General features: G+C 39.8%; 1 protein-coding gene across 2 annotated transcripts; it reads left to right on the top strand.

Annotated features, from left to right (window-relative positions):
* Positions 1-34: 34 nt before the first annotated feature.
* Positions 35-12,673, top strand: fbxo8 (F-box protein 8). 2 transcript variants are annotated; one of them, XM_084747651.1, is made up of 8 exons: positions 35-285; positions 2,460-2,574; positions 3,099-3,182; positions 6,419-6,563; positions 7,912-8,038; positions 8,276-8,394; positions 8,682-8,878; positions 11,798-12,673. In XM_084747651.1, the coding sequence occupies exons 2-8, from the start codon at positions 2,460-2,462 to the stop codon at positions 11,983-11,985; spliced, it is 975 nt and encodes a 324-aa protein (XP_084603777.1). In that variant the 5' UTR covers positions 35-285; the 3' UTR covers positions 11,986-12,673. The 2 variants fall into 2 exon arrangements, with proteins under 2 accessions (XP_084603777.1, XP_084603768.1); XM_084747642.1 differs by lacking the exon at positions 35-285 and adding an exon at positions 632-744.
* Positions 12,674-14,941: the final 2,268 nt, after the last annotated feature.

Consider the following 14,941-nt stretch of genomic DNA (forward strand, 5'->3'; position numbering starts at 1 on the left):
TGTAAAATTCTAAATTTTCGTTAAATTCAAGTGTTTGTGTGAGTGACGTGGGGGGAAGGAGGAGGGGCCGTGGTGACAGGAGGAGGAGGAGGCTCTAAACACATGAGAACTGTTTTACTGACAGATTACAATATGAAAGGTTCGCTCTGAATAAACGAGCAGCTGCTCTGTTTCTATTTGTACTCGGCTAAATGAAGTGACAACTGGATCCGTGTGAGAGCAGGACACCGCAGGTCCAGCTTTCCTTGTGTGCTGTCGGGTCGTCAGAGGAATCACTAAACTCAGGTAGGGAACTGGTAGCTCGGGTTACGCCGCTGTGTCGGACTCATTAGTAAATACTGGGCCATGTTGGTGAGAGAAAAGAGATTAATGTCGTTTAGTGGGGCAGTAAAATAAACTAGTTTGGCTCGACACTGTCTTCGTCAACTTAAACTAGCTCGGTAAGCTAACTCGGGGATTTGTAAGAAGAGACAGTGAATGACAGCCATTTCAACCAATGACGTTTCACTTTTGATGCCGTTGTTGCTGTTGTTGCTAACAGTGACCAATAGTATTGGAGGGAAGGCGGGACTACAGGTCAAAGTAGCTTGCTTGCTGGACTTTCCAACGTTGATGTTTACAACAGTGCAATGGATTTGTTTATGCAACACAGCTGACGTTAGACAGGCGGAGAGGGACAGACAGGGCAGAGCCAGAGCACTGCTGCTGGATTTATGTACAAGTCGACCAACCATCAGCACCGAGGTGTCACAACGCTTTGAGCAGATTCTGCTATTAGTGTTATCAGCAGGAGTGTATGCATATTGTATGGAAGTGGTTGGTGTATAATCTCGAGCAGAGTCATCCAGTTTTTCAGTGCCACTTCAGTGGTGTATACCATGACTGTAAGTGATTGTGCAGCAATGTTGTTATAATTAGCTCAAAGTAAATTATAAACTATAACTGGGTATGAAAAAATATAAATCATTAACCGAGATAAAAGTTAAATGATCAATGTTAGATTATGCACAAAAACATTATGTAGAAACAGTAAAAGTGCCCATTATGCAGAATGGCCTATTTCAGAATCATAATGTATTATAATACTGGATTATAACTGAGTGATGCATTAATGTGTTAATCTCTTTAATATTGCTCCAGCTAGTGAAGGTGGAGTTAGTTTCAGCTGCTGTAAATAGGCCAACTGCTAGATAGATGCATCTACAATTTTACATCACGTTTCATTAGTTGTTGTTGTAGTAGTTTTGCATTAATAATCTGAATCTGCAAAGTAAGTAAAGCCACTTAAATTTTAAAATGAATGTAGCAGATTAAAAAGTTCAATATTTGCCTCCAGAATGTAGTGGAGGAGAATTATAAATTAACATTAATGGAAATGCATCAGTAAATTATAAGTACCTCAAAATAGCACTTAACAGTACTTGAGTAAATGTACTTAGTTGCATTCCACTACTGTGTTTAATGCAGCTAAGGTATGATATAATAATATGATCATAAACTCATATAACTGTCATAGGTCACCTGTTTACAAGATGGACTTCAGTCTTGTGCAGACATCAATAAGTAACATATTGGCACCCAAACCCATTAGAAATCAAATATGAAATTACAGATCCATATATCTAAAATTGAACAAATAGCTCATTTTTTAACATAGTCAACTCATTCAATACATGCAGTGTTTTACCATTTCAGCCATAGATCCATAGAATCAGAGAGAGACCAAGTGGCTAAAGCCAGGATACTGCATGAACATGTTACCAGCATGTTCTTGCACAATAAATCAGTCTGCTTTATTTGTACTTTATTTGTTAAATCAGTTTAATCATATAACAGATGTAGCAAGCAGTTCTCTTTCACTGGAAAATTATGCTGGACATAGCTGCTGTCTCCTCCTGTAAGTATATCATGAGTAATAAAAAGAATCTGGAGTGACATACTTGGCCAGTAAACTGATTGTGATTCTGATTTGATCATGAACAACAGGTAGGTATAAATGAGGAACAGTTATCATATATCGTCATCCAAGTCAGTGGTCCTCAACCTTTTGTAAATGAAGGCCCACCTCTGATTGTTAAAACATTTCTGAGGACCACCTTCCCAAGTAAGTGAGGAAAAAAAAAGACAAAGAAATTATAATTATTCCATTATGAATCCACATTTAATGCATTTGTGGTCATATGTACTTACCACATGCTTTTGAGCTCTTGCTGGCACAGGGTTGTCCAGCTGAAATGATCCATTTTGTGTGACTGCATCTGAGAGAGCAGCAAAACACGTTGACTTGATTTTTTACATTTAGATACAAAAATAAAAAGAACATGTAATAATAGCAGCAATTAACTAACCATTTGGCAGCACCACTACCTCCGGGGTCCACTAGATGGCACTGTGATACCCACCAGTGAATTGCTGATGTATGTGACTTGCCTGTTCTGTGTTACTTTGCTCCCACACAGATGGGTCAGGCACTGTGGAGGCTGCCTCCCAGACAACAGCAGCAGCTTCAGGAAGAGCTTGCCGACCATCTGGCTGACCGAGGAGGAGGAGGAGGGGGAGGAGGACGAGAGCAAGGTGCTCCTAACTCCATTCCAACCTGTTTGTCCTGCATTACACTTGATCCCACCAGGCTATAATTTCTGTATTTCTGCTCAAATCATTTTGTCCTGCTGTTTTAGTGCCCCTAGCAATGCATGTCTGTCTTGTTGTTGGGCTCCTATTTTACCTAAATCTGTGGAAAATTACTTTCTTTCTGAGGATAATCATAAAATAATCCCACATAATAAATCAGAGTAAACAACAATGTTCCATGTTGGCTAAAGTGGTCATGTTTTAGATAATAGACTCGCCGTATAATTTCATTTCATGTAGCTACATTTCATGAGCAAATGTTCAGGTTTTTCCATTAAGCAAAAATAACAAAAGTTTATGTAATAATAATATTATATTAAATGATCCTTTGTAATATATTTACTTATTTATGAAGTTAAATGATGATAAGAATGGAGTGTGTCTGGTAAGTCTACCCTCTAAAACAGTATATAAATGTATGAATGAATAAAAAGCAAAAAACTTACCCTGATTTTTTTTGTTCTCAGGGAGAGATGGAGGTCCCCAGAGAAGAGCTCCTCAGCACTGTTATGGTCCTGACATCTACCACCTGCTGAGAACACGCATGGGCGGTATGAACACACCAACACAGGCTCAGCACATTGCTACTACTAACTCTATATCGACATTTTGTTACCCGACTGCTTGTGCTCATTGTGTACATTTCTTTGAGTTCATTCTTGGGTTGTTTCATGTTCGTTGGTTGCCCCTCTCCTTCCCATTATTTCTGGTGTTATGTGCATATAGCCCATATACAGTAGTTAGAAATAACAGGGATCGATTTCTTACACAGAATGATACACAGATATTTTTTTAGTGCTGAATCCAATTGATTTTATTGTGTTGAGTGAAATGCTGTCATACACATTAGTACAGCAGGATGAGGCTTGAAAGGTATAAACAATTAGTGCACCTTTTCATTAGAACCCCATGATCTGACAATTACAATTATTTTAAGTAGATAGATCAATATTGCACTTGGATGTCAGCATTTGTGTTTTCACCAGAAGACATGAAGGCAGCAAAGCTGTCTCTTTGAGCGCACTGAATTGGGCTTGTCTGCTTCTTCATTAAATTTACTTCATTAACAAACTCAGTAGAGATAAAAATCAAATGACTTTTTTTCTAGTGACAAAGAAAGAGAGGTTTTTGTGCAAAATGTGCAGAAATGCCAAAGATGAATATACAACATTGGAAATAAGACACCGAGAGCAAACAGTGGTAACTTTGCTCAGAAGAAGAAAAAAAAATTGATCAGTACTTTGTGGTGGTTTCATTTCTTTGGGGGCACACTTATCCCTCGTAGTTGTTATTCTTCTTTATTTACCTCACTAGAAGTATCACAGTATACTCACTTATATTTTTTCAACCTCTTTTTCAGCATAGGCACACTGCAAGAGGGGTCTTTATTAAAATTTCCTTTTTTCTTTAAGAATATACCGCTCTATGGCCACAGGACAGCACTGTTTACTCATTTTTCTTATGTTCTTTATGTCTCTTATTTCAGTTATTTCAGCTGGGATCACTTTTTTCATTTACTGCTGGATTCCTGTCCTTGCAGTCCTACAGACCATTATATTATGCATATAAGATAATAAATGATTTTGTACAGTGAAAGCTCAGTAGACATGCAATTCTGGACCCTAGACCTGCCTTGTGTAAACGATTATATAGCAGTTGACTCTCAGAGAATGCTTATTCATTTTTTCTTGCGTCTAGAGTAGAGTTTCTAACACAGTAGTCTCTCCTAGGATTTCTTTTACACAGTATCTATCCAAGCAGCCGAAATCCCCCTCACTCCCTCATTCAACACAACTCATGCATGAAGAGAATGTTTCATGAAAGAGCACCAAACCCCATTCCAGTTTACACAAACAATTCAGCAAATGCTTAAGGATTTTAGTTTATATATCAAGTCAAAATAATGTTGCTGTCTCTGGCTTACTTTCTTATGCTCTTGGACATCCCAGGACTTTTACTTCTCTGCCATGGACGTCATGCTCCTCCCCAAAGGCCGAAACCACCAATGCAGAAAATTAGAAAATGATTTTCTGCTTACCTTTTCATTGAGCTCATGGCGTGTTCAGTCTGAAGAAGAGTGAGGCTCCCCCTCTTCAGGTCAGGGGCCCTGCTGAGTCCTCTTGGCTGGCTCGCCAAATATACGGGTTTTGTCTCTTTACTCTTGTCTTCGTGGGTCTAACTTACTAAACTGGATCTCACTGGGAGGAAACCAGGGCAACAAGGACTCAAGAAACACAAATGACATTGAGAGTCTTCACTCAATGTTGGCTTATTTGCATCAGCACAGAATATAAACAAACTGATTTGACACCAACTGACTAAACAAGGAAAATGTTCTACAACACTTTTTGGGATCAATACAATACATGTCCCTGATATACCTATTTTATGTTAGCTGGTCGTCCTGTTTTTGCCCACAAGCTCCTTTTTTATCTCTCAGGTCACATTATTGTCTTAAGTGTGACCAGTCGCACAAACAGATGAATCTGTTGAGCTCACAGCTATCTTAAACTGTCTTGTGGTCTTGGCAATTTAATCCATTCCTTTTGTTACAACCAGAATTTTGCATGAACCCAACCTTGATCTCGCCCAGAACCTAGCATTACAGGTTGATTCCACAAAGCACGGCTCGTCCGTGCAGCGGTTCTTATCCGTCCTCCAGACGACTGCAAGCCCCACCAGCAGTGTTTCAGAAGCATTTCAGCAGCGGAGTGTTTTGCCTGCCCGATTATGTTTACTTGCTCAGATTTTCTTGATTAGGTCCTCTTTCCTTGCAGGCTATGTGGTTGAATAGTTTCTTTTCTGTCGGTCTTTATGTCGTGAGTCTGCACGGGTCCTTTATTTTGAAAATTAACAACATTCTCCCTGCCTTTTCTGTGTCTGATTTCCTGCCTGTTCGATCTGCTCTTTGCCGATTGATGTGGCATCCATCAAAAATGGACGTAATTTAAGTGGAGCAGTGCAGAGAGCTGCGTCTGGGACACGTAAAGGCACTGCAGGTGGAATCACAAGCATTGTGTGGAATGGCTGTGATCAGCTCTGTCTGACGTGGTGCGGCCGTAACGTGACGCAAGCACGCCTGGTATAATTTACTCTTACAGCTTCAAGCTCCGTACCATACACAAACACACACGCAGTACTCAACTTTGTTTCCCATGATGAACACTGATGATCACAACATTCAACATGGAAGAATGTAACAACAATCATAAATTACATTTACTCTAATACCCAAAAACATTTAGCAATTACTCAGAATCAGATGCATGCATATCTGATCGCCATTACATATGGAACACTTGATTTCATCATTTAATTCGTACTGAAGCCTAAAATTTGTTACAGTGCACATTAAAATGAGGGATTATAAGGTTGAACAGAGTGATAGATTTACACCAGTGTCTACTTCATGTTCTCAGAATACATTTTCCTTCTGCAACCTCTATCTTGCAGACCTGCCCAGTGTAAGCAAAAGTTCAATTACATCATCATTTGCAGGCTGGCAGGGGGACTACAACATATCCCAGCAGACACTGGATGAGAGGCACTGTTCATCATCAGCAATCTGTCACAGGGTCAATGTGCAAACAGAAGGACAACACGTTCATAGCTCTGTTCAGTAGGACGAGAGCTGTGCTGACATAGTGAGAACATCCCAGGATGAATGAAGAAGCAAACAGCATAAAGCCTGAGTGAAGAATTCAATCTGTGCATACTGTATGTTTCAGGCATCACTTAGCTTGTTTTCTGTTTTTGTGTCCCTCCTCCTCTTCCTCTGTGACTGCAGGTAAAGAGCAGCATGGATTTATAGATTTGGAGATGTTGCCACCTGAATTAGGCATCACCATACTGTCGTACCTGAACGCTACTGACCTTTGCCTGGCTGGCTGTGTGTGGCAGGACTTGGGAAATGACGAATATCTATGGCAAGGGTAAGGAAGTTCACCTACAGTTTCTGTGATTGTATTGTATTGTGTTGCGGTGATCTGATAGAGGCTCAAAAACAGTCATGATAAGAATGTACAGTATATGGGAGGAGCATCACAATTCTCCAAATCCACAATTTGATTAGATTTTTTGGCACTGATGGATATGCGATTGCACATTGGTTGTGTGCACTGACAGCTGTCATGTACATGACCAGATTTTTCTTCTAGAATAGTCTATGTGTGGTATTAAGTGTGATATAACTGCTAGTAAGCTACGCAGTGTCATCTAAAGTTTTTTCAATGTATAGACATGACCTCAATATTTTTTTTTCTGACCTCAGTGTTTCGTGTTGTGTTTACATGCCTGTTTGATTACATAAGAATGTCACCAGCATTTTGTGCCAAATTCTAATTATGCATTTACTTTCATATTTACTTACGACAGCCTGAGAGTCCATTTTTAAATAAAAAAGGTGTCATATCAGCTGCATAAAATGATCTTAAAATGACAGTGATATTGTTTATCAGTCAGTGGAGCAGTCTGTTTTTTTCATTTGTTAGTCAGTGTGCATTACAATAAAGATAAAACAGATAGAAACTTATAAAAAATGTGCAGTAATAAGACTTCAGTGAGCCATTATAAATAAGGGGAATCATAAATATAGTTTTTTTATTAGTTTGTGCACTTATTTAAAAAATCCACCACCACTGGTGGTTAACCGATATGAAGGTGAAACAAGTGGTTGGAAACCAAGTTTCAGCTCTTGTTTTTTTAGCTGCATCATTGTACACAGAGCAATGCAACAGCATGACAGGCTGTAAACTGCCCAGCAGTGATGTTTCACCAACCTAACACCAGAAGGATACACACTTTAACTTTCTCTGACTGTGTTAAAATCTTTTCACAACACAGATAATGAAGGATGACATTAAAGTGTGAGTCCTACTGGTAAAGTACACTCATGTTGGCTGATATAGCAGCACTTGACTGAAAAAAGAAGGAATTGTTGAATCTTCGTATTGAACAGAGCTAACAGATCTGTTCTATTCTATTCTCTTCTTTTATATTCTATTATTTCTGGGACAGTATATTGTCCAACAAGAGTAGTTCTTGTGATAGAGCTATGCTTCCTTTAGCAATCATCCTGAGCAGAAAGGAGAGAAGACAGAAAGTTCAAGCTGTTGAAATAAGTGACGTTTTTGCCGACACCATTCTGTCTGTCAACTGATGTCTTTATTTTTCATCTAAGGCAAGCCTTTGTTTCAGATATAGAAAGGCTCTCAGCCATCACACGCCTTCATTTTGGCCCATTCTATTGTGTTCTTTTTTTTATTTGTTTCTATCCATCAGCCTGTGTAAGTCCACATGGGGACACTGCTCCATCTACAACAGAAGACTACCAGCTGGTTTCTCATATAGAAGACTTTACCTCCAACTAGATGAAGGCAGCCTGACATTCAACGCAAACCCACAGGAGGTAAATAAAACATGTCCAAACATAGTGTCCATACACACTACCTCATAATCTCTGCAATGTGTGTGTGTGTGTGTGTTGAACAAAGATGCCGCTACAAAATGATGTGTCATTATTCTAAGCTACCAGACTTTCTGTCACTTCAACATCAAAGTGTGAGTTTGTGTGTGTCTGGATATTTAGATGGATTAAGAGCTATACTCAGAAGATACATGATTCTCTCTCTTTGTGTGTGTATAGGGTATCAGTTATTTCATGTCTAAAGGTATACTAGTGGATCATCCAACTGAGCTGGCTAAGTTCATCTTCTACACCAGACGGCTCAACTGGAAGATGCTGAGGATTTACCTGGATGAGAGGTGAGACACAGACACCCAGAAAACACACCACATAAGATTCTTACAACGGATACTTCTTGGACAACAGCTGTATTGTGTGATACTTCTGTATGTCCTGAAGAAAGTCTAAAAGCATGTCCTCAATCTGTTTGGAAGAGGTGTAATTACTTCACTGTTGAGTCATGTTTATTCATTGTCGACTCTTCAGTTCCACAGTCAGCAACTTTCATTATCTGTGTACAAATTAAAAAACGTTGCTTGTAATCATGTCATTCAGTCTGTGTTTGTGCGTGTCTGTGTGCATGCAGGCGGGATGTCCTGGACGAGCTGGTGACCCTCCATAACTTCAGTAACCAGTTCCTTCCCAATGCTCTGCGGGACTTCTTCAGGCACATCCACGCACCAGAGGAGCGAGGAGAGTATCTGGAAACCCTCATCACCAAGTTCAGCCACAGGTTTTGTACCTGTAACCCCGGCCTCGTCCAAGAACTCGGCCTCAGTCCAGGTTGGCACTGACATGCACATACATATATATATACAAATACTGAACACACACTAGGATGATCCTGCTTCATGTCAGCTGTCAGTATCCTAAAAACTAAAGCATATTGATTGCCACGTTTCCACCAAACACTTTTGCATAGTACAGTGTAGTTCTTCATCAGAGTGCAGACGGCAAGACAACTCTGATTGCGCCGATTCTCTCTTACCAATCAGTGGTCTGCAGTGTTTTAACTCCTGCTTTTAGTATTGGTTCAGCTTGCTTGGAACCTCAACAGAGCAGTGACAAAAAACGCTGTTGGCATCATCATGACTTTTGCCAGTGGAAACGCAAAAATAATCATAATGAACTGAACTGCTTGGTGGAAATGCAGTTTAAAGTCAAAAAGAGTCCCTTGTGTGGATGAACAAGACGAGACATGGCAGACAGGCTGACTGACTGAATTAATGGCTCTATTATTTTGTTTGTTCCTCACACTGTGAGTTATGATTTTTTAAAGAACTTAAATTGTTTGAGATCAACCTTTTTTGTTTTGTTTTGATAAACTGTTTCTGTGTGGTCTGGAAACTCTTGCTGGACATTTTGTTGGACTGTGAGGAGGAGAATGAACAGAGTGACATTATCCAAAGAGGACTGAGTATTTTATTTGTTTGTTTAAGGGTAATGATTGTCGAATTCTGAATCAAACCCCTGCTTTGTTTAATTTTCGCCGATAAAACAGTCTCCCTGGAGGACCAAGTTTGAGATAGGGACTAGTATATTCGTGTTGGAAGCTGTGCTGGTTTTCCCATTAATTCCTTGACTATATGGGAGGGAAGGAAAAGGAAAAGAAGAAGAAGATGAAATAAAGGACCCACCCAACCATTTTGGAGATGATAAGGGAGTGGATGAGCTGGACATTATTGAATACAGTCACCACAGGGAGGAGCTAATGAGTGTCAGAAAGGAGCCCTGGAGAATTTGCTACATTATGCAGCTAACAATGTTAGGAAAATAGAGAAACTGTTACAGTACCGTTTTGAAACCCTGCAGCTAGAGGGCCAAAAACTGTACTGACAGTAGAAGTGATTTTGAATCTACCCAACCACGAAATGAGGGGGAAGCCGTCAAGGTTTTATTTTCAAGTAATCCCAGGCTTCAGTATTATCAATGGGGCGTGTATTTACCAACTGAGGGCTTTGTCTCTGTCAGCAGACCATACAGAAACCAATCCCCGACTCTGTTGCTCTCAACTCCTCGGACCTACTCGTATGATTAGCAGGATTAGTGTAATGGTTTGGAGCCCACGGCTAGAGATTGATGGATGGCTGCCTTTCTGAAGTCATCCTTTTCACTTCACTGCTACTCAACCCCTCCATCCCCTCTGGAGAGGATTGAGCACAGAAGTGGAGAACAGTTAGGAGTTTGTTAGTAGTACAGTACACATCTTACTCATTATGTTTAGGTTTGGTTTACACTCGTTTCTTTTTACTGCTACTTTTCTCTCCTTCCATGCTGGTTCTTCTCACAATAGTATTGTGCTATAAAGTGGCGAATTTTAGGTTCTATGCAGTGTTAAGTTGAGCTCAGAAGTCCTGTTTGTATGAAATGCGTATGAAATTCATGACAGGGTTGTGTGTCTCTCTCTGGCCAATGAAATTTCATCCCGAAGGTGACACTAATGGGGCTTGACTGCTCAGTTTGAACAGCAAACACTAATGAGGCCTTATTACAGAAACTTCATAAGTCGAAGATCCTCTCTTATCTCAGTTTAGGATTTTTGGTATTACAGAAACATGTTCCCTAACTGTTCCCAAATCATATCTTATCTGAGAATAGGAGTTTAGCTGCTACAGAAGCATCCTAACTGAAGAATGTCTGACTGTGAAGTTAGAAATGGTGTAGATCCTGTGCTAAATTTTAATTGACTGTCAGAAATGGCAGCACTACTGTTGATAGGGGTCCATAGAAATGATGATGAACATGGGAACACAGAAATCTTATTATTGAAAGGCCACGCAAACTATATGATGACGCATTAAATTTCCTGGGCTAGTTATCCCACCCTCACCCCGAATGAAGGTCAGGTTTGTTTTTTTAGTCCATGAAACACTGCTGGAGTTTAACAGGAAAAACAGTGTTGCAGAACCTCCCAAATAACGGAAGTGAATGGTGACCAGTTTTCAAACGGAAAAACCAACTGCGAAAAAAAGCATAAAATGCCTCCATACTGCTTGTCTGGTGTAAGTCTCCTAAAGCCGCAACATGCCAAGATGACTCAGAAGACGTCATTTATATCCTGTTTTTAGCCTAAATCTTCACTGTAGATCCTTAGCTTGGAGCCACGTTCACGTGCGTGTGTGTGTGGTGTGACGTATGTCGCGCAAGTGAACAACATATCTATGTGAACTATCCCTTTACTGGATGTATATTGACTGTCAAGATGATTAATGAGATGATGCTGCATCTATTCAAATCTTCCCAGATAAGGGAAATTTTCTCTCCTTCATGACACAATTCATTCGACCTGTCAAAGCTAAAATTGAACAGCCATCTTTACTTGTCCATATGCTAGTTAATTAGCCAGTAATAAGTGAAGTGAGACAGCCATTGTCATAGATACAGGCAGCCTTGTGTCCATTCTAAACACAGATACAGGCATGAGAGGACAAGTACCAATTGAAGACTCAAGTTTACAGCTCTAGTTAGGATTTCCTCAGTTAAGATAAGACACGAGGACAGGACACAGCCAGGAGTTAAAGAACTGCTTCTGTGAGAGGAAAATAGGATATTTCCTATTTTGGAAAGTTAAGCTAAGATACGATAAGCACTTAGGAAATTTTTCTGTACTGAGGCCCCTGTTCCCTTTAGAGCTGCACAGCTGAGCCTCACGTGAGAGACCAAACTGTCCTGTGATCATTGTTTCCTCTCATCTCTCTGCAGATGCTGTGTATGTGCTGTGTTACAGCCTCATCCTGCTGTCCATCGACCTGACCAGCCCCCACGTCAAAAACAAAATGTCCAAGAGGGAGTTTATTAGGAACACTCGGCGGGCAGCGCACAATGTCTCAGATGACTTCGTAGGCCACCTCTATGACAACATATACCTGATTGGTCACGTGGCTGCGTAGCTCCACCTAGCAGCTGTCCAGTAGGAATCCTCATACTGCACTGAAGAATAGAAATTGGTGATTCGGTTCCTATTCATGTCTGGAAAGTGTGGAACATTATAGAAATGGATTTGTATGTCCTTCAAGAAACATAACAAATAAATCAGACTCAGATCAGATTAGAAAAACTAATAAAAATCACCACTGCACTGTGACAGAGAATGTGCAACCAAATATTAGTCATCTTATTAGAATCTGAAATGTCTTTAAAACCAAGTCACTGTAAAGACTGACGTTTTAAAGTGGAACCATGAAGACAAGCTCTGGTACTGCACTGACAGATGGGTACTACTGATTGGTGGACGGAAGAGGAGGAGCAGCACTGTCCTCAGCCTGTCACAGATGCCGGGACAGTCATGCTGATGTCATGCCGGACAGAGGTCGCGTCACATTCACCAGTGAGACACAAGCCGGTCCGTTTTTTCTTGAAAGTGACATGGGGGACGTTAAGACGAGGCTAACATAAAATCACCCACTAATACCACCAGTAGCATTTACCCAGTGTAACTAACGACAGAGGTACATTGGAGATATTCTGCAAATCACTGCTCAGTGATAACAACCAGAATGTCATGATTCAAGCAGACCTGCTTTTCTGTGGCTCACACTAGACTTTTCCATTGTATGAGTAAAATGAACAACACACTGAGCCTCATGCAGAAACATTTTCCTCTTTTTATCCTAAATCTCTTTTTTTCTCTGAGGTTTGCTTGTATGAGTGTTCCAGCTCTGATTAACCAAACTCTCTTTACAGCACAAACTTCATGTAACTTACTATTTTCAACCTGATGAATGTCACCTGTTCAGGAAGAGATATCGGAATAATCGGTGACCCTCAAAATTATGATGCTACCTGTTCGGTAGAGGTCATTGAGAAGGTGTTTTTTCAGGGTGATCTTTATTAGTTCCTTCATATTTTTCATCTGTGAAATAGGTGACAACAAAAGTTTTGCCAGAATCATTTTTATAAGTTTCTTTTTTCATCATTTAAACAAGTGAAAAAGTTTTTCCAGGTCATTTGTTTCATCATTTAGAGTGATTAAAATTAATTTGTAGCCAAAAGAAAGATAGTAATACTGCATAACTTGCTGACACACATTCTACAGTATGTGCATGGAGAAATTAAAACTCATCTTTTAAAACATAAATGTATTTAGTCCTATTCAGAGCATGAGGTAGTAATTCAGCCTCTTGTGGCTGAATCGGGTATTACAATAACAAGGATTACAAAAAACTGATTCTGACAAAAAGAAAAAAAAAAGTAAAGCTGCCAAAACTTTTTTTTTCCCCCCAGCTGATTCACAGAAGAAATAAAAATAAGGGACTTAGAAAGACGATCCTGGCAAAATCTTGTTTTAGTTCAAAAGTCAAACACAGGAGAGAAAAAAATTATGGATCACCAGAATATTTTTCCTCACCTGCCTCTCAGGACTTCCATAGCTGTTAGAGTGCCTGAAAAAAATAGAAAATAGATAATAGAGGTCAACCGAACGGCGCTGTATCGCGGCAGAAATAAAGAGGGAATAGTAGTCTGACCTGAAGTGGGATGCTGAAACTGTAATCCGTGAGTAATATGTGACCTGCCTGCCAGAGGGATGTAGAAGATGAAACTGGACATTGACCTCCACAAAAAACTATGAGGTGGCTGTTGGATTGAGAGAACTTTAAAATGTACAAGGTCCTGTGACGAAATATGAGATAACAGTTAGAGGAACATCTAAAACACATCTCGGTACATTGGCAAAGTATGGTGATGATGATATGGTGAACAGAATATAAGTTTGTGTTAGTTATGTGTTTTATTTAATTATATTTAAACTCACTAAACATAGATATCAGTTCTTAAAAGTGCTTACATTCACCATGCTGTATTGAAATACGCATTTAGTACTTTTAGTGGATTCAAAAAGCTAAATTTTCAAACAGATTCTGATTGAAATTGAATGTTTTTTTTATACATGACATTAGGGAAATGTTTAATCACACTGCTTTGGAGGTGACGTGAGCACAGCAGCTTCCACGTTCTGCTGCCGTGTAAAGAAAACAGTAAATGGTAGTTGGGGAGTCGGGGTTCGGTGATGGAACTGGCTGAGGTCAAGTGCAGAGAAAGACATTGGGGATTTCTATCAGGTCACTCTCTCAGTTTGGTTCTTGAATTTTCATGGAAGGACAAAATCACTGTCTGCAGCCTGTGGATGACAGTGCAGTATGAGGTTCATGAAGTTCTTGTGTTTTAGAAATAATACTGCTATAATTTCACTTTTTTTTGCACAGTGTACCTGTATTTACTGCCAATTACCACAGGTTTAGCTTCAGTTCCTGAAGTCATAGACATCTGTTTTCAAAAATATATTCATAACACTATAGTTAACATCGTGGCAAAGTAACAGGTAAAATATTTGTGTAATTTAAAATGATGGATTACATTTATTAGTGCAGGAATATGTGTCTGAGCTGTTTTTAATGGATTTTTGAAGTAGTGGAAGCATATTATTATGTGTAGGGCAGCACTACAGTAGAGAAGCAAATACATCTGTGTAAATGATGTTGCTACAGCCACCACAGTGGCATCATATATGAGTGTTAAAGCCACCCTGGAGGCCTTCAGTCAGGACATATTGATGACTTCAAACATTCAAATACCTGAAATATTTCCAGCTGTTGCTTTTTTAAAAGTGAACCAGTCTAACAATGATGCCCATCAGACCTGAATGCAGCATGATCTGAGCTAGTAGCTTCCACCAACCAAGTCCCAGCAGCTAGCATGTAGCCGCAGCTAACAGTGAAACGTCACAGGGGTCACTGAATGTAACCATAACAACAGACAGGGTGACACAGTGAAGCAGTTTTGTATATATTCTTTTATGAAGGTGGTTTATATCATGTAAGGGATGATGTCCAGTGAGCAAGTCATTCT

Source organism: Lutjanus erythropterus, chromosome 3, assembly GCF_056507025.1.
Source record: "Lutjanus erythropterus isolate fLutEry1 chromosome 3, fLutEry1.hap2, whole genome shotgun sequence".
Lineage (NCBI taxonomy): Eukaryota > Metazoa > Chordata > Actinopteri > Lutjaniformes > Lutjanidae > Lutjanus > Lutjanus erythropterus.

Excerpts from the sequence above, each read along its gene's own strand:
- fbxo8 (XM_084747651.1), top strand. The coding sequence starts at position 2,460 with ATGGGTCAGGCACTGTGGAGGCTGCCTCCCAGACAACAGCAGCAGCTT. Across the intron at positions 2,575-3,098 it reads GGGAGGAGGACGAGAGCAAG|GGAGAGATGGAGGTCCCCAG; the intron begins GTGCTCCTAACT and ends TTTTGTTCTCAG. Across the intron at positions 6,564-7,911 it reads GACGAATATCTATGGCAAGG|CCTGTGTAAGTCCACATGGG; the intron begins GTAAGGAAGTTC and ends TCTATCCATCAG.